The sequence below is a fragment of the Schistosoma mansoni genome, chromosome 4, assembly GCF_000237925.1.
Source record: "Schistosoma mansoni strain Puerto Rico chromosome 4, complete genome".
Taxonomy (NCBI): domain Eukaryota; kingdom Metazoa; phylum Platyhelminthes; class Trematoda; order Strigeidida; family Schistosomatidae; genus Schistosoma; species Schistosoma mansoni.
Genome location: NC_031498.1, coordinates 549,048 through 575,005, shown reverse-complemented (window position 1 = coordinate 575,005; position 25,958 = coordinate 549,048). Strand labels below are relative to the sequence as shown.

The window sequence follows — 25,958 nt, the reverse complement described above, 5'->3', positions numbered from 1 at the left end:
CCAGATATACGTCTGTTGTGAGATAGGAACTCACTGAAGACAATTGGTGAATGGTTGCTCAACTTCGTGGATCAATTGAAGTTAGACATTAACACCGTTGGTTGCCAGCTCGTTGGTCTATCGGTTAAGGGCTCCAGCTCGAGACTGGTAGGTCCTAGGTTCTAATCTCGCTCGCGAGGTGGGTTCGTGGTTGCGCACTGCTGAGGAGTCCCATAATAGGACGAAACGGCCGTCCAGTGTTTCCAGGTTTTCCATGGTGGTCTAGCTTCAATTGACCCACGCTTTCAACTATGAAATATACTAAATCTCCACAAAAACTCCTTTTGATATTTGAAATCTGTTTGGTTCGTCCATAAATTATAGTCTCACCACAATTTCTTGCCAAATATATAACAATCTAACAAACAAAGACTAGTAAACTAACCTGTATTCTTTTAACAAATCTGTTCTTTCTTGTTCTTTCAACGTGCTTGTATCACGTAGATTTGTAAGTTCTTTATTACAATCAACTAAACGTCCATCCAGCTCACTTTGTTTATCATAAGAAGCGTTTAATTCACTTTGTAACCTCTGTTTTTCACTTATCAGTATATTCATTTCATTCTAAACATTAAGCAATATTAGAAATGCAATATTATTATGAAAATGATCATAGGACTGAAATCAATTAAATGTATTCATTATGATGCCGGCTCAGTGGTCTATCGGTTAAGTGCTCTAGCACGAGACTGGTAGGTCCTGGGTTCGAATCTCGCGAGGTGGGATAATGGATGCGCACTGCTGAGGAGTCCCACAATAGGACGAAACGGTCGTCCAGTTCTTTCAGGTTTTCCATGGTGGTCTAGCTTCAAGTGACTCACGATCTTAACTATATAAAATTTAGCTAGCTTTATTTTATGCCTTAATATCGAAAAGGCGAAGTAATGTATATTTCAATTTCCAGTCAATTTATGATAATGAAAAGCACAATCTGTCACTGAAAAAAATCAACTTCAGAATTTGACCATCGTTAAAACTTTGAGAAGGGTTTTCTCTTCCCAGTTTTGTATAATGTGGGTCTTGAAAAAGAACCATAGAAGTGGTCTCAACAACATGAAAGAGTGATCAAAGTTCTCAAACGGACAAACGTCTGTGATCAGTCACATATGAAATTTTTGGAAGTATTTAATAATGTATTAGCCCTGTACTTTAAGAACTTTATCTCCGGTGAAAGAAATCCAGAAGTCAAGACAAATATTTTCTAATACTTTCTTTTTTAGTAAAAAGGTGGAATTCCTGAATATTTTACTGTCTGAGTTAATTCATTAAGATTGTCTTATCCTACTCCACAATTAAAAGAACTGACAAATAAACAATCTTCTTAATTATTCGTCTACGCAAACAGATTGTTATATGTATCAATAAAGCCATCATATTTGTTATTCATTAAACAGATTAGCAACAGTTCTAAAGAATTCAGAGTAAATAAAATAATAAACTCCAATATGGCATCTAAAACTTGGCATAAATTGTAAACAAGATTTTTTTTAATTATTTATTATAATGAAGAAATAAATATGAAAACTGTTTAGAAGAAAATCTATATCGATAAAGTAGATGTGGGTCATTATGTTGGTCTTACAGTTAATATCATTGATAAGCCAATAAGCATATCTATTTGAGATAATTATAATGGTAATAATAATAATAATAGTAGGATCAATTACCTTAGCCTTCTCTAATTCTTTTGTCAATAATTCATGATTTTTCATAGTAGATTTTAGGTCACATTCTGACTTAGATAAACGTTCAACAAGTTCACGATTTTCTGATTCACGTTCAATAACCGATTGTGTAAGTCGTAATATTCGTTTTTCTAAAGTTTCATTATTAATCTAAATATTAAATATAATGCTCAATATAATTTATAATTATGAGAAAATGAAATACAAAGTTGAATCTGTTTTAATTACAGTTAAATAGAAAAAAAACAAACAATATATTACTTATAAGTAAAGATGGATAGTGGCTAGCAGTGGAATCCAGGATGCGCGTTTCGTCCTATTTCGGGACTCGTCACCTGGATGTACCTGCATCTCAGAGTTGATGTTCACTCTGGGACTCCAAACCAGTACCTTTCGCTCCACTGTCAGCCACTATCCATCTTTGCTTACAATGCTTGTGAGTTAAGGCTATATCGAGGCAATACGCAAAGTATGCACATATGTCAATTAGAAACTGACCAGTTGTAGTACTAAACATCAATGGAAAGATTCAAACGAACAATACTAAATGAATTTAAACATATTACTTACTTTTAAGTCTTTTATACTTGTTTCATTAGTGACTAATTGACGTTCTAATGTTAAACATCGTTCAGTACGTTCATCTAAACAAATTTGAAGATGATCTTTTTCCTGGTCAATTTGACGAAGTGTTACATGTAAACTAGTGTATTCATTGCGAGACTTCTTTAGAATCAAAAGAAAAGAAAAAAACAAAACTTTAAATTTCCGTAAATTTGTTATCAATTCCAACAAACAGTCCTCATGCAATTTTATGTGTATTCGTCAATTGGACATGATACCTTGATGAATGGGAATCGGTGGAACATAGTAGTATATGTTTCAAACCAAAATAAATAGGCAACTAAAGCCATAATCTTCACTATAAACAAATTAGACTGTTACAAGTTTGAAGAATCGTTACAATCACTGATTCAAAATGCCTGAATGAAAAGTAACATTTTTTTCAGGTACCTGCTATGATGTTTCAAAACTCCCTACATTGTTGTCCGTTTATGGCCTATGCTACTCCACAAGGGGTAACAGGCGTAAATAAGTAAGTAATGCAGTGATCGAGAACTCAGGAAGACATATAGAGCTACTGAACAGTGTTACAGTGTGCAAATGTGAGACACTAATTTTGGTAGTACAATGTCCGAATGATTACTGCCACCGTCAAAGTATTCCCTACAAATGATAAGGGCACTCAGAAAGTGGAACCTGAAACTAGGAAACGTTTTGAACTGAAATAAGATCCTCTGGTTTTAACGAATTTCAAGTTATCTGTGGTAATAAAACTGTAGAATTATTGTAATTATGATCACGGTGTTCAGATTTATTCAATTACAAAGTCTTTGACTGATGCATTGAGTCATATAATGGACTGTAGACTATTTCAGTTCATTTGATGTTATCATTAAGTTGTTAGTGATTTAAAGTAGCATAACTAAAAATAGGTTAAATCCTTCTGATATATATTCCCATTTTGTTTCATACCTACTACTATTAAGTTTATCAACTTCACTTTACTATTCTTTTCAACAGCTCATTATACTCTCTGGATTTTTTTCATGCAAGGTAGCTACTTAAACTCACTGAGAAATGTATCAGGTTATTGTTGTCATTCAGGTTTATCAGAAATTGTAGTGAGAAATAAAAGGCCCCTACATTATACTACTGACCAGTTTGTGTTTATATCTCTGATTATAGAAATTTCAACGTTACATATTTCAAAATTAATCCATATTATAAAGGTAATTATTTCCAACGAAATTCTGGCACGTAAATCATGAAAAAAATGACTTAGTCAAATTGATCACATAATATGTTCAGAACTTTTAAATCAAGAACTGACTTTGACCAGACCACCATTGAAAACTGAGAGGAACTGGACAGCTGCTTTTTACTGCTCCGACTAATGGAGTTCAACCATTCCCAGTGTAAGACAGTTATCAACCACAAACAACGGGTGATGGTTACGTCAACACCATGAGTTAATTGAAATCGGACAATAACTGTTGTATACCCAGTAAATAGCCTAGAGGTTAAACGTTAACGTTCAAAACCAAAAATCCTCAGTATGACACCCTGTGGCAAGACCGTGAATGTGCATTGTTATGGAGTCCTATACGAGGAAGAAACAGATATCCAGTCCCTCCTGGGTTTTTTTAATGGTAGTCCAGCTAAAGTCAGTTCATGATTTAGAAAACTATAAAAACTGTTTTTATAATCTTCATAAAGCATTCGGTAAAATTGTTAATAAGATATATGTATATAAAAAACAAAACAAATTTACTGACTTCATAGTCTGCTTGAACTTTTTCTAACTGTGATTGAACAGCTTGTAAATTATTTTGAACAAATAAAACTTGGTCAGTATTAGATTGATGCTTTTCAAGACAATTCACTTTTTCAATCTAATTCATATATATACAAAAAAAGAAAAAATACATAAAAATAAAACATGTACATAATCTAAGTGTTTTCACTAATCAAATAAGAAAGAAAACAATATTTTCATTTATAAGCAAAGATGGATAGTGGCTAGCAGTGGAATCCAGGATGCGCGTTTCGTCCTATTTCGGGACTCGTCACCTGGATGTACCTGCATCTCAGAGTTGATGTTCACTCTGGGACTCGAACCCAGTACCTTTCGCTTCAAACGCCATCACGCGTCCTGGATTCCACTGCTAGCCACTATCCATCTTTGCTTATAATGCTTGTGAACTAGGGATATATCGAGGCAATACGCACAGTATGCACATATGGCAAAAAACTGATTAAAACTGATTACATAAAATTAAGATTCAAAGAAAGTAAGTGCAAGTCAGGTTCAGTTTAAGAATCACTTAAGTGTTCCCAATGATTGTATAAAGGTATAGACTAAACAACGTAAAGTCTGGTGTATAAATCCGTTGGTGATTTGAAGTGATAGTACAAAACTAGATATCTGGAAGTATGGGCCAAGTTGGATAAGATTCAACATATGGCTTTGAATGTTACATTCGTAATATTATGATGGTCCATATTGGATAAGTTTGCCTTTATTTGTTCGATAATCAACTGATTTATAGCGATGGACTTGTTTGGCTGTGGAGCTTGGCTGTTTATTCTTAATTCAAGAAATAAATATTATTTGTTTGTAGAACGAAAAAAAAACTTACGACACTAAATGTTCCTCTCAATATGTGTCTAGAACGAGGTATCATTGATTCACTAGTTATCATTTTCGAGCTATATTTTCAAGAACGAAGGCCTCTTTACTGTTTTTGACAACTTCATTTCGGTATAAACTTCAATATATAGCCACTTCCCCTTAATAGTACATGGATGGTTTTAATTTCTGCGAAAATTCTTCAGAACAGACAATTTTAAGTCTGGCAACTAAGCATTTATATATATTTTTCTTTTATGCTTGAAAGGGATAAAGCTTGTGAATGAGTACCTTGGCCTAAAGGAGTTAGTACAATTTTCTATTGCAAAGTTTCACCACATCAAAATGATTTTAAAATAAAAAGTAGTTCTTTTCTATAGGAACAACTTTCTAAAATACTGGACATTCCTACGTTATAGACGCATTATTAAATGTGTAAAAATAAACCAAATAAAACTTAAGTATACATGTAAAATACTATCTCAACTCTTATCTATCAAGTCCCTTAAATTCTTGACGAAGAGCAATCAATCTCCCTTTGCTACAGTGAGTTAATATATAAGTAGCGCCCAAATAGAGATAAACAAGTTAATTACGTAGGCGACCTTCAAACAGACGGACAAGAGCTTAGTTTATTAATTTAAGCGTGAAAAGTGAGTTAACATTCTCTATACATCAGTCTTACCTACCAATCTATCACATTCATTTTCTTTATCAACAATAGATTTTATAAGTTCTGCAATACGTTGTTCCAGTGAAACTTTACTTTGTTTAACTTCATTTAATTCATTTTTATTGTTTTCTAAACATTGAAGGAGATGATTTTTTTCATTATTATATTCAATAGTCAAATTGTGTAATTGATCACGCAGTGAATTTCTTTCTGTAGTCATAAATTGTAAATTCTGAACAGTTTGACTTAATTCAGTATCTATTGCCTGATTCATACTTTGAACAGATGATTGTGAATGATCAATAACATGTTGATTAGATGGTAATTGATGACAGCTAATTTTATTTATTTGTTCTGACTGAAAATGTAAGCGAAAAACAAAAGAAAAGAGAAACTAATAAAAATAATTCAACATACAATTCGGAACTAAATTACCTGGTTGGATAGTTTAATTAATAGAAGTAACTTAACTCATAACATGATTCTGAGATACTGCACTCATGTTAAGCTTGCAGATGACAGAAAATAGATTATTACACGAATTTTATGTATCGCTGAACAGAATTAAGGCTATTTGGATAAGACTCTCAAGACAATATCTATCATTATTCTGAAACAGATGATATGGATGAGTACTATGTCAAATAAACATTTTGTAGATATATAATATTCATTTTAATTTCTAGTAAGTTAATTCAATTAAAGACCAGTGGTTTTGTTACTTAATAATTATTAGGCTAAGTTATGGAGTTCAGTGGTGCAAGAAAGTTATTTGTTTTGCCATGCCAATTACTTTAGAATTTTATCTTTAAGTTTAGATGTTACAATACTGGATGAATTTTAATATTCACACAATTTAGTAGAATGGGGACTGCAGTCAACCCTTCATAGATCCATCTATATACCCTTTATTTAGTACTGACTTTAAGTAGCAACTTCAATTAACACTTTAACTATGCAATCAAATACCTTTGAATAAACTAAGACATACTGTACTACAACTATTAAAAAAGAACGGAAAGAAGCTCCTTCGGTGTAATATGTGCTGAAATAGAGTAAAAGTTTCTTTTATTAGGGCATTAAATATTACTAGTATAATATTGTTATCGGTTTATTCTATAACAATCAACAACTCAGTAAAACTAGTCATTAATTGTTATTTTAATAAATATATGTTGTAAATCACAGTATTTTTTTCTTTTCACACTAATCACAACAAAAAATTTATTTGAACGTAAATACACGACAATAAAGTGGAAGAGTCCAAACATATAGAATACAACTCTCTTTGAATCTAACATATAACCACAAAGTTATGTACCATCCAGCTGTCTTTGGTAGATCAGGCAACTCGAAAATCACAAGAACGTCATCAGAGCATACAACAGGTTAGGTAGTCCCCCCCCCTGACATACACGCATATATATACACAAGTTATCCTACAAAAGACATGAATATGTCGTCAAAATTTGTATGACATAATATTTGATCTATCATACCATAACTGTGTTTAGTATAAATAAACAATTTCAGTGCAGAATTAAAATGATATTTTTGAAGTGAAAGTTGGAGATATCAAGGTAAAACCTGTCACATTTACCTGTAATAACAATTCGTGCTTAAGTACATCACGTTCGTGAGTAAGAACTCGTACATTTCCTTTTATCTAAAAGTCAAGAATCAAATGAATGTTATTTTATAGTAGAACTTATACTAGCTCACACCAACGCCTTCAGTTATGAAAAAGAACATAGGTTTTTAAAATATGATTCCTTTGAATGCGTGTTAATGTTAACGAATGTTGAAAACTAGCGAGCACCTGACATCAAACTCTAGATTCAAATGCTAGTTCGAAGGTGTCATTCCATCGCTATGAAGACTCCACCGTTTTCAGTGTTACCGTCAGATTTTGGTTTCTCTAAGTCATCATTGATACATACTCTGATAGTTTACTACTACAATATAACAATAAGTAACTTCCATAAAACTACCACTTAATAATTGCATAATACAATGAACAAGGTAATAAGAAAAATACGAAGCTAAAGCATACATAAAAGTAGAATTTATTACAATGAGTAAAAGTATAACTGGGGTCATGAAATGCAGCTAGAAGTTTTAAAATTGTTTATATAACAAGAAACATAGCTACTAAATAAATTTAAGATAGATAGTCTTCACGAACTTTATATTTGGACATCAAGAAATTTTACCATCAGACACGAATGACCAGTACAAACATTTAACTACTCCGAATATGTGAATATGTATGTTACTGGTAAAACTCTAATCATAAATACTTTTACCTTGAAGAAGTATGACTGAGTTTAGCATCTTTCATTACAGAAATATTTTACTCTCACTAAACAAAGAATAACAAAATTAAAACAATTATTTAAAAGAGATTAACTGTGGCAAGCGGTGGGATCTAGGTCGAACATTTCATCTTATTTAGAACATCTCAGATGGGTGCAAATGCATCCCTGTGTTAATATTTGCAATGTAAATTAGACTCAGAATCATCACCTACATACCTCAATGCGTTATCCACTAAGGTACTCAATTCACATAACCACTGATATGTGTCCCACAGGTATCATCGTGACGGCTGATAAGGGTTCGCATTACTCTGTTGTGGATATTCAGCATTGAATTTTTGATTACTTAATATATTTGTTTCTAAAACTAGCCATGAATTTAGACCGTGATGAATATCATCACCTAAGCTTACTATTCACTCGAAGTGGCGCTCAAATTTAGTTTTGTTTTATCTGAAATCAATTATCTAATAAAAAATGTGCTACACCTGATCAATATCAAGAAATCAATTTTGTGAATGAAAATAAGCAACCATCCACCAAAAACTGAATTGAAATATGATCCTACAAATATTTCATCTCTTTCTTAGTATAACAGAATATTAGCCAGTAAACATACATTATGAAGTTGTCGTTCAAAATGATCCAACAATGAAACCAAATCATTACGTTCTTGACGTAGGCACTTCATTTCATCCTCTAGACTATTCTACATTTAGACGAAGAGAATCATAGAAAAACGGTTCAGAAAATAACCATAAAACGATTGATTTAAGTGGGATTATATATATACGTAACACAAACAAAAAGTATAATCTTAGTAAATCGAATAGAAAATCCGACAACCGTTAAACAATATTGATAGTTCATTTATTGAATAGAGAAATCCTCCAGTACCTCAATAATTTAAAATTATTATTATTGGGTTGTGGAGGTTATTGGGTTTTGTTGAAATCACGAGCTAATCTGATTTAGACAATCATTAAAAACCTAGAAGATCTGGACAGCTAACTTATCTTAGTATAGAACTAATCATTCAGTGTGCATTCATGTGTAATTTGTTTTATTTAAGTAGCTATACAAAGCTTCATCAATTTGGTTAAAGACGACTTGCTATATTTTAACAATTATCATTCAAAATTCTCATAATTTGTATTCTTATTTTTAAAGTATCTCATTGAAGTATAAACATTTCTGCCTAATTCACTAGTCATTAACTCTATAAACTGATGTCAGATTTTGGCTTGGTCGCCTCTAGCTTTCTTCTAGCCTACTTCTACACTCGCTAAAACAGCACATCCTAACAGTATTTATCATGCACATAATGTAAGCTGAAGTAACAATATACATAATACGTACGCTATACACAAATAGTAATTTCCTTATTATTAATGACGTTAAATTTGTCGCAGTTCAAAGTACTTGAAGGGAAAATCGACAACTATGTGAAAGTGTTTATGAATACTGAAATGTCACAGAAATGTGTTACAACACATAAACAACAGTAAATTTCCATTTAAATTCAATAGATTAACTAAACGCTTAAAATAACTTATTATTAACTGTATGTGACATAACGAAGATGAATTTTATGTTACGAATATACTTTACGAGATGAATGAATACTTAATTGTGTATCAATTTCATACAAATAATTCACATGAAAATAAATCAAAATAACATACTTTACAATCTTGAAGTTGATCTATGTTTATTTCAGTAGATTTGGAACGTTGAAGTTGAAGTTGTGAATCAAGCTCCATCTTATCTTTGTTATCAGTTAAATGATTTATATCGTCTGTGGTTGTTTCAAAGTATTTTTCCTGAAAATAACCAGATATACACTTTAAAGTGTATGCTACAACTTCAATTTCCGATTCCCAACGATATTGGTTCCCTTCAATAGTTTTTACATATTTCTCTATTGACTTAATAATTTGTTCACTGATACGAATTGACCGGTTACCAACTACTGATGAACGAATATAACTTGAAAGTTCATTAGTAAATTTTTGGTCTAGACAAAAAACACATAAATATTTGTCTAATAAATATGACTTTCAATATGACTGATAAAAGCAGCTAAGTTAACACCTGACAAATCAAACTATACAGAAAATATATATATTTATTTATTTAAACATATAAATATTGGTACAAAGGGGCACCAGATATATATGCGCCACACAAATCTCATTTGATTTGTGTGAGGGCTGTGATACTGTCCGGGTGCCCAAACCGAAATAGGTGGTTTTCTTAGAATGCCACACCCCGTGCCTTTGACCTAAAGATCTGATCCAAAAGGCAGTGGGGCATTGTGAGGGGATGTAGTCTCGTGGTAGCCGGTGACAAACAACTGGTTCATACGCCGTTTGTTCCTGGAGCCCATGAGCACCATTGGTTTGGAATCAGGGTTTTCCAACTCCCCTAGGTGGACCCTCCATGTCCACCAACCCGATTAAAGCGCCGGACATTTGCTTTTCGTCCCCTCAATTTCGTAAACAACACTCTCTTCACGAGAAGGCAGTGAGTAGGACTTCCCTGGCAGAGGCTATATATGTGTGGCCAAGTGAGAGCATTTGGAGAGGGAAATCGAACTGTCCCCACTCTCGGTCGTACCAGGGCATTTGGGGTACAAAAAATATAGACTGTATACAAAGCTATATCCACTACATGAATAACACAACCAATGTATACCGATAGGTTGTTCATTATTCTATGGATTTTGACATTGTTCAGTTAAATAATCCAGTTATTCAATAAAAGGTATCCACGCTAGCTTCTAACTCATTATTCAATGTCGAACATACAATATTTAAATAAACACATTCTATTTAGTTAGCTCAATGTATCAACAAGAACATTCACTACAATATAAACCAAATGTAATTCAACTGTAAAACTAAGTTTTACATATCAAGTGAAGACAATGTAATTGAGTTTTTTGTTAACAAGTAAATAAATACGTAATTTAGTGATGAATTATATTCTTCTGTTAAGTCAGTCAATTTATTGATTTTTCGGATTATAAATACACATTAGATTATTGATTAACTCCTATTTTAATTCATTCAAAAATTTATTGATTAATCGATTATTTAAAAATATAAATATAAGGGATAACGTTTAATTAGCCCTTAATGAAGAAATCTATCTGCTTCAACAATCTTGTTTACCTTCTTGTATCAGTATAATAGTCATGTTCTATAGTGATTAGCAAAAAGGTAACAGTTATTCCGCAGTCATTTTAAACTGTTGTACCAATTATAGTAATCAGAAATCAGTTCAAATCACAACACTGATAATAGATAACATAAAGATTAGACTAAATATTGTTGTAACAGTGCCAAACTACTCAGTGCCCCCAAATGCCCTGGTACGGCCGAGAGTGGGCAGAGTCCGCTCTCACATGACCACGCGTATATAGCCTCTGCCAGGGAAGTTTTACTCACTGCCTTCTCATGGAGGGGGTGTTGTTTACGAAAATGAGAGGACGAAAAAGCGAATGTCCGGGACTTTATTCGGGTCGGTGGACACAGAAAGTCCACCTAGGGGAGTTGGAAAACCCTGATTCCAAACCAATGGTGTACATGGGCTGGCTCTAGTATCCTGAGGGAACAAAGGGCGTATGAATCAATCATCGGTCACCAGCTACCATGGGACTGCATCTCCTCACGATGCTCCACTGCCTTGTGGATCAGATCTTTAGGTCAAAGGCTCCGAGTGTGGACTCTTAAGAAAACCACCTGTTTCTGTTTGGGCACCCGGACAGTATCATAGCCCTCATGAAAGAGCATAAAAATGTAACAAACAAGTTAATTACACAGAACTAATATAAATTTTAGAATTACATGTCTACTATATAGTTTGCCAAGTGTCCGTTATAAAATAAATTAAAATTTAAAAAAAAGGTTTTAATAAGTTTTAGGTAAGGAAAAGAATAAAATTTATTAATTGTCTTCCGAAAATCCGTTAAACCAAAATTTATGAACTTACTTACTTACTTACGCCTGTTACCCCTAGTCGAGGAGCATAGGCCGCTCACCAGCATTCTCCATCCAACTCTGTCCTGAGCCTTCCTTTCCAGTTCTTTCCAGTTGCTATTCACCCTTTTCATATCGGCTTCTATTTTCCGGCGTAGTGTGTTCTTTGGCCTTCCACTTTTCCGCTTCCCTTCCGGATTCCAAGTTAGGGATTGAGTCGTGATGCACATTGGTGATTTCCTTAATGTATGTCCGATCTACTTCCAACGTCTTTTCCTAATTTCCTCTTCAGCTGGAAGCTGGTTTGTCCTCTCCCATAAAACGCTGTTGCTGATAGTATCCGGCCAATGGATGTTGAGTATTTTGCGTAGACAACTATTTATAAATACTTGTACCTTCCTGATGATGGTCGTAGTAGTTCTCCACGTTTCAGCTCCATACAATAGGACTGTCTTGACGTTCGTATTAAAGATTCTGACCTTGAAATTGGTTGAGAGTTGTTTTGAGTTCCATATGTTTTTCAATTGTAAAAATGCTGCCCTTGCTTTGCCAATCCTCGAAAATTTATAAAGTGAGATACATATTCGTTTTTCATTCATGTATATTATTATAGGAGTTCGTTGAGATATGTCGAATGAGCAAATTTGTAGCGTGATTTGATTATTTGAAAAATAGTTAATCAGGAACGAATGAAGAAACATTTGCATCCTAATTAGTATTATTGTTTGATATATGTATTCAGAGATAAGCAGAAACCAATTTAAAAGCCTAGTAAGTAGGATGTACTGCCCACTACATCGATGTATCTTGGGAGCGTGTCAAACTATTGATGTTGTATATGTTTTAATAATTAGATTAATTTCCTAATTTTCAAAATATCACCCATTAAACATTTTGTAAAAACATCATGGTAAAAGTATAGAAGCATAAGATTTATTGGAATGATCAGTCAATCAGGATCAAGACAGCTGGAAGCGCAAAATTGCGTTCAGATTTTAATGATTTACAACAATTCTGATAAATTTATTTGTATTGTTCAGGACTACAAATGATCCGTCTCTTTTGGTATACATGCATCGTGTGCGGATTGCCTCGATATATCCATAAGTCACAAGCCTAACTACCATCCATCTCTGCTTATAATTATGATACATATTATACAAAGAAATTACTATAGAGCACCTAGTGAGTTGCGAAAAAATAACATGTACTCGGTATTGTAGTGGAGAGATGAGAGATACAACACTCTACTAAAGACGACACGCATTATCTTTTTGTGCATGCAATCCCGGATCCGAAAGTCTGTCAGGAAAAACTTTTTGTATTGAATATCCACTAGCATTAAGATATGCAATGACAATCATTTTTTCCTTAGTATTAGGGCAATATATCTAACGGATGCGGCGATTTCCATATATTTTACAAAATTCATTTCAGTATGATGGTAGTGAAGTGTGCGCTTCCTATGTAGACAGATACAAGTAGTATGTAGTCAGAATAGGAAGTGGAATGCTTGCCAGCAGAAAACTGAAATGAAGAGAACAGGAACGAAAAGAGAATAATCGGGATAACAACGGGATTGGAAGAATGATGGAGTGTGTAAACGACAATTGGAGGAAGATATTGCAAATGATGTATTTGATGTCTGATTTTCATATTTCACAAAGACAGTATGATTTTGCAGAAAACAATAAATTGGTTTGCCGTACTTGAGTCTTTGTTCACTACAGTAGTAGACTTAATAACAGTTAATTTTGAGTTTCGGGGGTAGAGTAAAAGCATGTACTTGTATCCTAGATAATTCTCTAAATAAATAAAGTTCTGGAGTCTTGTAAATGAAAGTTTTTAAACAAAAAGTGAACGGACTGGAAACAAAAAGGGTTTCTTCTACATCCGTATACGTTTATCAAACACTGGTAATGTACTGATGAGAAAATGATTTATGGACAATATTGGAGCAATACTAGTGACCTTAAGAATATTCCCTTACTTGCTAGGGGTTTAAAAGGGGTTCTGAATTAGCATGAGGAATTAGGATTTAGAGTTAAAAGTCAGGGTTAACAATTGGAGTTAGGGTTTTCATGGCGAATTGACATCAGTTATAATTCTAAAATGCTATTCATCCATAGAGATGAATGAATTTCGCGCCAATATCCAAGACTTACTATTTGAAGTCTGATTGATTCGTCCATAAATTATAGTCTCACCCAGTTAAACACTTAGCAAATCTAATATTATAGATATAACAGTGACAGACACAAAACACCTCATTTTACTATTATCAATAATGAAAAATTATATACACGGATTTAGCGGGACAGTATTTTATTTTAACTACAATCCATCAGCAAACTGGATTTAAAGAAGACAATGATTTTTAAAAAAGTGTAACGAAAATTTTGAATCAATCCTTAGATATGCAAATAAAACTCGAACACATACAATTCCTAAAAGTTTAGAAACACGTGTTCATGGGCGTACAAATGAGTTTACTAGTACAGTAGTTCTAGGTACTACTGTATGATTTCATACAACCAGATCCCTTGATAAATTTAAACAGAGCAAGAACAACAAGGTTTGCAGAATAAAATGATTCTATTTAACGGTTTCTCATCAGCCATATACGACCTAAAATTATAATTACTAATATAAATATGATTATCAACAAACGTTTAGCATACTTTGTGAAGTTTTGGTAAATGTTCGAAACTTAACCAAAATCAGACTAATCAGAAGGATAGGGATACACAGTGTATGAATAAACATAGTCAAGATCGATTTGTATTTATATTTTGGGAAGTAATGATTAAGAGCTTATGTAAGGGTGATAAAATTAATAGGTAATTGCGTAATCGCTCGACATCATAAACAAATAAATGAACATCAGTCAGACTATGTAAGAAATGGGTATCATAAGACGAAAGAATAATAAAAGGTTGGGTAAATGGTTGATAAAAGAACCAAGATTAATGAAGTTTATTAGACATATTTTCAATCATCATGGCAGGGAAAGGCTAATCAAACTTTTCTTTTGTATGCAAAGGTCAGATCGGAAACGTTTGATAGCAGTCGCTTCTGAAAATGGAGCAAGATTGGTACACTTGAAAAGACTTTACTTCCTTTCAGCCATAGGTTTCTAAGAATTTGTTCTAAAGACCTTTCACAGACCTTACTGTATGAACTAAATTTAGAAGTATCAAGTATACACCAAGTAGCGTGACTCAGAAGCATCTATGATACAGTAGATGCGTTCACAGCTTGTCTTCTCCAATTTAAATAACGAGTTTTTCGGGATTTTTTATAGTTTCCATTCCGTTAATTCATTCCTTCTTTTCAATTCATACTGCTTATGCTTGATGTTTTCTACTAATACTCATACTATTACTTTTTGTAATACTCTGTTATTTTTCTTGATAATTTCATGTTTCAAGACTGATATAGTGTGACAACTTCAGTCGCTGTAAATATGTGCCATGTTCTAGGTTTCTTATGGTTGATTGACTGACTGAGTTGTTACATATAAATTCTTATACTACGTAACCTATTGGTTATATTTAGTTCCTTCTATTTTGAGTTTTAGTGATATAAGAAACAAATCCAAATTCTAACCTAATGACAGTATGAGAAGTAGACAATGGCAATATTTAAAAAAAAGTCCATTACACTGTTTAAGATGGTGGTTGGAGGTGGTCAACAGGAAACCCTGGACCCGGGTCTCGTGCTACTTGGCACTTCTCAGCAAGGTGTACCTGTAATCTTGTGGGGACTGGTGCGCCCTGACGGATTCGATCCCGTGTCACTCAGCTTCACAGTCAGAGACGTTACCACTGAACTACTCGGGCCGGGACCGACCTCCTGTGATTTGTGATTACACCGTATTAAACTCACTTTGAATAATAATTGAACGTAAACGACGAGTTAAGATAATCCGATCATTTTCAAACTTTTCAATTGCATTGCATATTTTTTTCTACATAAAAATTGTTTAAATATACAAACAAAAATGTGAGAATAATACAAAAGTCATTTCAATTATAATGATATATAGTGTGAATATAGAAACCAGCAATTTTTCCTAATACTTTATTGAGTAGACTAAGAGAAAAGAAATGCTTTCTTTACAATAGTAAAGGGAACTTTACACAGTATTCAAGTTATGAGAAATTGTATTGTTTGATCGATTATAACTTAAATATTAGTGATCATTTGATGATAAAAACCTAGTGGGAGTCTAGATCTAAGACGATGATTTCCAGTATGTTGATTTCATGTCCTCTAATATAAACAGTGGTACTCACGTTCCCCTAATGATTTCATGTCTATTTAAAGTAAATATATTCATTCGAATTGAATGTACACAACAGCTAAGAAATAAATCTCGCAATAACTGATTGTCACTCGTGTATAGAGTACAAGGCTGGTATTGTAAAGTGATGAGGCTTTGATATCTAATGATCAGTAATCCCAATATTATGTAGAGATCCTGGCTAACTTTATTTTGTAACTGTGTTCAAACAACTGATATATTTGAGATATGGAGTGGTCACCAGTAACGGAAGTGAAACAATGTGATCAGTATTATAATATATTTGATTCATTTGGAATAAGTGTTATTAATAGAAAATTGGCGTCAAACTTTCTATTAACACATCAAGTGCGAGTTATATCAGTAGAATTTCATACATGGTAGAGCTAAAGTTGTAAAGTAATTGAAGAACCTTTTAAGTGTCATACTCTCCTCAGAATATACAACAGTGCTCCTAAATAGTAACGCAATCGTTAACATGGTTGTTACATTTTAATATATTCAACAGAGAACTCCACAATGAGTGAGAGAGTATTATAGAATTTAAGTGCATACAGATTACTACTATTCAAGAACATTTTCATTTAGTAACATCATTTATGGATAATGATGAACCTAACATTTTGGATTCACTGAATTACAAAGATACAAAGGAAATAAAATTTTTTAACAATCACTGATTACTTTGAACTCAGCAGCTGAATTAAAATCATATTCATTAAATGTAGCAGGATACATGGAATTTGTTTGACTTGAATTATTTACAAGTATAGATTCGAATGGGGCCGTTGTTTGACATTCTTTATCAACTGACGATGGCATAACTGGAATTTCTCGATTCATTAAATCTACAATGCGTGATTCTAATTCTGCATTTCTAGTCTGTAATAAGTCAACTTGTATCTGTAGCTGTTGAATTAATTTATCTGATTGTTTTTCAGTAGAGTCATTCAGTACAGCCTCTAATGGACGACCACGTTCTGAAATACTTCGTAATCGTTCGATTTCTGAATCTCTTAGAATAACCTGATAAAAATCGAGACTAAGTGTGAATATTTTGATATCTCGTTACTACAACATAATGAAACAATAAATGAAATGATTATTTACCATTCTAATTAGTTTATTTTATTCCTTAGTGATAATTCCACTCAATTAATTACACTAAGAATTTATATAAACCATCATATATGCAGTCGGTTAGTCATTTAGTCACAACGTAGAACTTCGTACATCAGTTCAAGTTGCCATACCACATTAGCACAGAGATGCAGTTTTCAATTCAAATCCCATAGTGGTACAGGTAGTAAGAGTATAAGCAGTAATCGGAAAGATTAGGGTGTGAAGATGTTATTCAAGGAGTATATTCCAGTGAAATAAATTTGAAAAGAGAAAAAAGAAAGGGATATGAAGAGTTCAGAAGGTTAGAATTTAGGAGAGCACAAAGAGTGGATGCACCTTCGCTATTGTAAATGATTTTGAGCAATAACATTCAAGGTCTCTAACCATCGATTTCTATCACCTCGCGAATCCTAACCAGGGAGTCTACACCTACGAACATGGTTCAATCCACTTGTCAATAACTTCATGGATTTGTGCTACTTTTTGGTCTGGTCATATATGCAAACTTATATTACCTCAAATATTTTATAAACTGTAGTCAAGATCTGAATTATTTGATAATTTTTAATACTTCTAGCAATTCCTGAAGTTCCAACACTAGTCTAGGAGAACTATATGAGCATGTCCGGTTTTTTTTACATGATATCCATACCATTTCAGATTAGACTAGGTTCTTTAAAAAAACAATGTATATTCTATGAAAACAAAACACAATGGTAGCTTATTTCTATCCAAAAGAATTTTTAAATGACATTTTAAATAGTAATGAGACTGATTTAAATTTACCCTACGTTATTTTTAAGTGATCTAATTGTTAATATGATTATTAATTAGGCATAAGAAACTTTAAAACAGTCATACTACAGTTAAACTAATGAGGAACTGATCACAAATGCATTTAAGAGAATATTTTGTTTAAAAAAAAACAACTTCCGAATCATAATGGTGAATATAGATGGTCAATAAGTATTGAATAAAGTGTTAGGTTCTATTTTTGAGTGAAAACATACTTTTTAATTTTAATAAGTTCATATTAAAACAACAAGTAACCAACACAAACTATAACAGATTCTGTAGGAATAGCAAAAAAAAAACAAAATAAATAAATACAGTGATACTAAGAGAATACATGAAATCAAAAATCTGTTACATAGATAATGAGATTCCAGTTTTAAAGCAAATGATGTGGAAAAAAAAAAGAAAACGATTTCCTAATATTTGAATATAGTGCGCCTAAAATTTAATAAATTTTAAAAATAGCCTATATTCTCAAACCTTGATAAACTGATGATAACATAAATGAGAAAGATTTGAATTTATCACTTGATAACTATCTTTTAGACTTCTTAAACAATGTCATGTATACGGTAATATTATAATGATTAAATGTTTCTTTTACGTGTATATGCATAGAGTTAGAAGTTTGGATTCTGATTCCCTGTAATGAACTTGAAGAATTCCATAATATTTAATAAATAAAAAAATGAAAATAACTCACTGTCTACTATCGTCTATAAAAGCTTTTAACTGACTACTGAAATCATTTTATTTGAAAAATTTTAATAAACTGAATAAATTAATATAATTGTAATATCCCAATTAGTAGAAAAATTAGATTTTCTGACTTTTCGTGACTTAGTGTAAGCCACTTCTTCAGAGAATAAATAACCATACATGTCGCTTATGAATCACCTTAGACAGTGAGTTATTTTCATTTCGTTGATTTATTCAGACTTGTTTTTTTGATCGGTCGCACCTAATATTCATGTTGTTCCGTTGTGCTATTTAAACTTGGATTAATGTTAATTTGGCTATTTATTCTCTGAAGAAGTGGCTTACACTGAGTTACGAAACGTCAGAAAATCTGATTTTTCTACTAATTGGGATATTACAATTATATTTATTTATTTATAACAATCTACCTAATGCTCAATTTATTCAAAAATAATCAAATCAAAACTTGGTAATGATACCTCCAAACTCTTTAAGAAACTGAATTTTAAGGAATCATACTTGTTGACGAAAATTTTCAACTTTTTTTTCATTTAATTCTAATTCTTCTTCTAAATTGTGCAATTGACTTTCTAATTCTTCACAGCGTTTAGTTGCAATTTCTAGTAAATTGTATGTCTAATAGAAATAATAAAGAAAACATTAATCTTTCGATATCATACTGATCAAATTCTATGGTGATGATATCTGGTACATCTAACATAACACCTTAAAATACTGGTACAGCTTCTTTTCCTATTTGATATGAAATGAATACAAACATTCAAATAAAGATAAGACTTGTCTATTTACCGATTAAAAAACCCTTGAAGTTGTTCAATAATCATATCTTTATCAAGGGATATATTTTAATAAAAATCAGCTATCAAAAATAAATAGATCAAATGGGTTAGCATAAATACAACAGTTTAAGGGACTTTATATTACGAAACAAAAAGCAAATAAATTAGGAATCAATTAATGCCTTGAGATTTATTAATATGTTACAATGAACATTTACTAGGTCCTTAAATACACGTAGAAAAAGACTCTATACAAAGTTTCTCGATAAGAGCAGTCGGCTTTCCACTTTTTCAGTCAGTAAATAATTCAGCTAGTTAAATTCAAAACTAATATTACATTTGATTAAATTGTTGACTATATGAAAACGATTTCATTGTATACCGAAAATTAAGTTTTTGTTTATTATAAATGAAAGAAATACCTTAGGTGTCCCCTCCACATTAGCTTTTTCCCAAATTTTGGCTATTGAGCAACAGTAGTTTTCATTATTTAAAGTTTTAGCTTCCTTAGAAGGCGGTACCAAACTGTCAATATCCATTCTCTGACGTCTAAATGGCAATTGCTTTTTTCCACCATCTAAACACAGATTTTTTAACGCAAAACGAACATAAATATAAGAGCGTTAGTCATTAGCTAGATTACCGAAATTAATGGACACATCATTGAAGAAAATTCCTATTTACGGTAACCTAGATCAATGAAGGATTTGAGCAGAAATCTATGTTACATGCTTTTAACGAGAAAGAACAGTAGAAGTTGAAAGTTATAAGTAGTCTCTACCTACTTCACAATTAATGCAGAGTGACTTTTTACTAAACGAAGAGAATGAATCCAATGATTTCTAACAAAGTCGCCCAACAGGGATCTGAAACTGATTTTCTAGTTACAAACAGTCACCACACTTCTAATATAACGGTCTTTGAGGGTCACGCTTTCATTTTACTTTAATGATGAATACGAATGATATCTATTACAATTATTAACTTCAGGTAACTACAGCAAAACACAAAATGACTTGATAGTGAATAATTGAAACATTAGTAAATGACCTTCGCTTTATAGGCTCGATAAATTTTAAAACATTTCCTACACAAAATTATAATTCAGTTTTGATTTATACCGACACTTCATTGTCATATTAATTACATCAATGAACAGCCAGTCAACTTAGACTTATCCACCGAAAATGCACTTCACCTAGAAGCACCAGTGAGTATTTATACAAAACTCACATCCGGTCTCTGATACTGAGGACAATAAGATCCGAAATAGTTATAGATTACATTAGAATGTTGAATTTCGCATAAAATATGATGACCTGTTAGGCAGCAATTAAGTAAATAACAAATGGAAAAGTGAGACAAAAATCACTTTCAAAATAATTCAATGTTTAACATAAATAGCTTTCACAGATCATTACCCGGTGTATATACTACAGCCTGAAAATTCTTCTCTTGTAAATATAATATTTGCTCAATCATTCGTTTAGCTTCCCGCTCATAATTATGGATTTTATCAAGACATTGGGAATTGAAATATTTCATGTCTTCATTCTCATTTTCTAATCTTCTGCATTCTCCTTTTAAACCTACTTGTATATTTAGGATAGTATTTAAGAACCTCGAATATTTTCTTCATAATCTTGACGAAGGACCATTAAATGGTGATTAATTTCATTGTTTTCACGTATCAACTTCCCATTATCTGCTTTGTATGGGGCAATATAATCCTCAACCGTAGATCGTATTTGAATTTGAGAAGAAAGTTCACTCCTAACCTTTCTCAAATTCTCCGTTGTCCAAACAAGGTCATAAAACAAACGTTCCACTAATGGTAAGCTGTCTAGACCTAGTGGTTGTTTATATCCTAATTGATCAAGCCTCTTTCTCAGCTTCGTAAATTTTGCTTGTGCAGTTGCATAGGTGCCAGTCATTATCTATTTAAAACAGAATGAAATATCTATTGAAAAAAGAATGAATAAAATATTCTACATAAAATTCCAGCATGTTAGCTGACAGTAAACGAACTCTACATGAGTAACACTATAAGAGTCATGAGTGGTGTGAAGAATAATGTAGGGGTTTGAGCAACCAAATTATTCATAAGAATTGTTGTAACCTTGATATGTAGAGAGTCTGTAAGCAAACAAAATGATAATCTAAGGTTTTTAAGGTTATTAGCTACAAAATAACAGTACAATGACATGAAATTCACAAGACAAATGCCAGAGTAATAAAAGTAGTAAAAATATCATCAATAAAAAATGTCGTGTATAAACAATAGGATTCGAGAATGGTTTCGCGGAAACTTGGGATGTGAGAGAAGACAGTGAGTGAATGCATCTCCACCACTCGATTATGTCCCATGACACTCGATGTCTTTAACCATTGATTACGGTAATTGCGCTATCACCAACCAAATGGTCTGCATCTATCGACATGGCTCAGTAAGACTGACAATAACTTCATTGACTGACGCCACATTTATGTCTGAACGAACCCAGATTTTTTTTAGTATACCCCTACGTTAACCAACTTCAATAGTCATTGTCTGATGTGGTTAAGCATGAGTTATACATATGCGAACTACCTCAATCGATAATGTCCCCACTTCATTAACTGAGTTTCTATCCTCACCTAGTTCCCTACGTATAACCTCTGCATTGCTCACTTTGTGGTTCCAACATACATGAGCAACACTTTGCAGGTTTATATGATGAAACACTAATAACCTACAAATATTCTCTGTTCCAAATGGCAATGTTTTACGCCCATGAAAGTCGAAATAAATAAACAGCCACTCAGTAAACTCATTCCTTATTTTGCTGATGGATACCTCCCATACGCTACACGTGATGCAAGTTGGCAAAAGCCAATCGAGCCTTCTGAATCTGTGCCGAGATTTTGGCAATCGCTAACACATCGGAGCTCATGAGACTTACGGGATAAGTGAATAAGTCGACACGCCGAACTACTTCACTTCTTATCATTAGTTTGGGCGCTGACGCAGATCAGTTTTCAAACAACATTTTACATGCAGAAGAAAAACCTATCAAGAACATATTTGCATTATTTTTCCGGTGATTAGAAGATTTTACATCTTTTCGTGGTCGTTACCAGACAAAAATACATCATTTTGATGCTTTAAGTTAACAAGTGAATCTCTTAGTAGATCAATTTTTGAAAGGTGAGATAATGAGAGCATTTACTCCATTAAAATGTCTATGACAGAGTTAAGTGAAAATGCGTAAAGTGGACAGACCTAATGAATACCGCCTAATATTACCAATTTTATTGAAAATTTGCCACACACTCCGACTCAACCAGTGTTGTCTGAGTAGAGAGTCTGTGCAATGTTGACGTACTTATTCTGTACACCTTTCAATGACCGACACTGTCACAGAACCGCTTGATCAGTAGAGTCGAATTTCCCTTTAATTTGTTTAAGGTTATTCGACGAAATATTTGAATAAGGAGGGAAAATTCACAACGACTGAATACAATAACATATATGTAATATGAAAAAGAAACAAGCTGTTTCTTCGGGTAGTAAATAACCACAGACGAAAGACGTTTTTAAAACGTTTTAACCTTTGGTTGGTTAACTAAGAGAATAATTGTTCGTTTTTGGCTTTAAGTGCTCTGTTGTTATTGTAAAAGTTTAAACAGAAATAACAAAGTACTAAGACTTTACTTATAGTATCAAATACAAACATAAGCGGCTCGGCCAAAAAGTTTCAGCTTTTATTCTCTTTTGGATACATAAACTAATTCTATACGTTTTTCAATTAACATTCATTTTGGACTGGTTGAAGCTGAACAATAACACCGTTGCATCCTACCTCAGCGGACTAGAGTTTAGGCGTTCGTGGGAAACCGAAGGTCCCGACTCGAGTCCCGCGTGCAGGATCGTGGATGTGTACTGCTGAGGAGTCCCATACTAGGACCAAACTGCCGTTCGGTGTCTCCAGGTTCGCAATGGTGGTCAAACATTGATTGGTTCATGATCTTCATAATGACATTTAAAAGTTGTGATAACGTCTGAGATAAATGCTGATTGTATCTATTATATAGTGTTTGAAGCAAAGCCGATGAAGTCCTACAGCAACTAAGACTAAACCCCTTACCCTAACCCTAAACACTGATCATTATCAAAGACCTAAAACCCCACCGAGACAAGTATTAGGCGCAAAAACGTAAACAGTTTATACAAGATCGTCACAATGGTATTGGATATTGGAAGTCATTCACTTTCATGAATTTCTTCTTTAGTTCAAAATAATCTCGTATATTCATCGAAGTACAAGGAAGAGACTTTAGCCAACTTTTGCTTTGGACAAATTGAGTCCAACTAACAAACATGATGTAGCGTATTTTCAGGGAAATGTGATTTATATTCAAGCAAAAATGATTCTAAATCGATTTTTAGCATGTTACGGACTTATTACAACTAACTAAACAGAAGTATGTGGACATTATTTTATTAGTATCACTAAAGGTATTGTAAGAATAATAAGAAAAGAGAACAAAATATATATAATAAATCTGACTAATATGTCATTTAATCCGTGTTGATCCTAAACCCATCTGTAGAAAAATTTTACTTCTACCTAAGTATATTCATAGATGGGCTTGATGTACATTAATCGGGTAGTTTTGAACTCAGATCAAGGAAAAAGGAGTTCCAATCTTGATTTGGAACTGTACATTAGATCATTCTGTGGTTAAGCAAAAGGTGATCAGTCTTGGAGAGAATGAGATAAGGCGTAGCCAAATTTATATCTCTATTCCGAACATGAAATGGTAACAAGACTAACATATCAAATTTTAGACTCGGAAAAAAGATGGAAGGGCGTAAAACAACATAGCTCGGTGGGCTCATCCGCATTTTTACAGTTTGAAACCTATATGTGGTGAATGTAAAGACTTCTAAATTGCAGTTTGCTTTTATCAAGCAAGCAGTAAGAGGGTATGTGGAAGTAATGTGCTAAAGCTTAATAAATTGATGAAAGACATCGGAAATAATACGTCAAAACTTTTAATTAGAATGTTTCACCTCAGATTTTTTTATAAAGATGAACGAAAAGTCTATGGTTTTAGAGTTTCGTCTCAGGATAGGAGCTAAGGGGAACCATCGTGAATTTTTTATATGCAGATTGTACACATCTATAAGATATATAAACCCACAGATAACTACCGGACTAGAATTAGTCGGACCAAGTGGCTCGACCACTACCGTTTGGGAACTATTTATTATCTGAGATCATGCTGAAATAACAATAAGCGAGGGCAAAGCAATCAATCGGTTTATACAAGCTCGTGACAAAGATATTGGAGATATTGGAACCAGCCCAAACACCTAAAAAAGGGGAAAAGGGGGCGGAAAACAGGGAAATGAAACAGACAAAAGCGTGAATAAAGGGGAAATGTCGATTTTTCGCCTTCATGTTGTTTATTTGTGGGAATTCCCTCGACGTTTAAACGTCGATGAAGTTAACGTCATCGTCTTTGGTAAGACACAGAGGATACATCACCCCTCGAAAGTAAAGGTTCCATGGAAGGTATTATAGTTTTGTCAGAGTGAGAAAAATATTTCTAAACTGTGACACTTTCACTTTATTCACTTTCTGTCTCGTATTTGCATATAACAAAACCGAAAAGTGAGGACTGATATGGTTTCAAATCGTTTTGACAATAAAATACCTTAACTGTCGCGTTATGAAGAATCTACGCCTATAGTTTCACACTGAGCAACGGAAACCTACGTGTAATGAAGTTGACGGGCAAAACACCACGATAACGGCAAATGTCGGACAAAATTTCGTCCGTCCGCTACTCTTTCTCCAGATAATCTATTTTCAATATCCAGTGTCCTCATAACGGGATTATGTAAAGCGACTGATTTCCTTGTACTTGCTTCTTGATTTAAAGGCATAGTTTTTATTTTTAAAGACTTACAGTGTAGTCCAATCACGTTACTAGTCTCAGTGTAGTCGAATGTCTTTGTCTCAAGCTTGTATTATAAGAATGAGAGAGCGAACGGAGATGACAACAAGCGAGACGGAACTTAGCCACTAATATGCAGTGGTGGTAATAGTAGGCAAATTGTGGGACAAGAATCAGACACAGCTGGTCCAAACGGAAGGTGAAAATTCGTAGGTGAGTTCTTGTTCGCGAAGTCTTATTTTCAAGCTATCCTCTAAGGAGGTTGTGAACACTTCATCAGTGGGAGCATTCCAAACAGATGAACTCGTAACAAGAAGAAAGAGAGTTTTTCTGGGTGTTCGCTCCTTCATGCGCTCTGTTTCGAGGGAAACCTCAAAGAGCGTGGCGATGATGTTCTGG

At 33.1% G+C, this 25,958-nt stretch overlaps 1 protein-coding gene across 1 annotated transcript in view; it reads right to left on the bottom strand.

Moving 5' to 3' along the window:
• The window catches only part of Smp_156040 (putative sugar transporter), a gene marked incomplete at both ends in the record, with an annotated part of 61,650 nt that overhangs the window by 25,630 nt on the left and 10,062 nt on the right, over positions 1-25,958 (bottom strand). Inside the window, 13 exons of the mRNA XM_018796476.1 lie at positions 425-603; positions 1,707-1,855; positions 2,336-2,450; positions 4,064-4,180; positions 5,607-5,948; positions 7,191-7,256; positions 8,528-8,617; positions 9,594-9,925; positions 16,875-17,223; positions 19,333-19,449; positions 20,036-20,190; positions 21,035-21,202; positions 21,235-21,550. Of these exons, the coding sequence (XP_018651614.1) occupies positions 425-603; positions 1,707-1,855; positions 2,336-2,450; positions 4,064-4,180; positions 5,607-5,948; positions 7,191-7,256; positions 8,528-8,617; positions 9,594-9,925; positions 16,875-17,223; positions 19,333-19,449; positions 20,036-20,190; positions 21,035-21,202; positions 21,235-21,550 (2,495 nt within the window). The remainder of the gene's footprint in view (positions 1-424; positions 604-1,706; positions 1,856-2,335; positions 2,451-4,063; positions 4,181-5,606; positions 5,949-7,190; positions 7,257-8,527; positions 8,618-9,593; positions 9,926-16,874; positions 17,224-19,332; positions 19,450-20,035; positions 20,191-21,034; positions 21,203-21,234; positions 21,551-25,958) is intronic.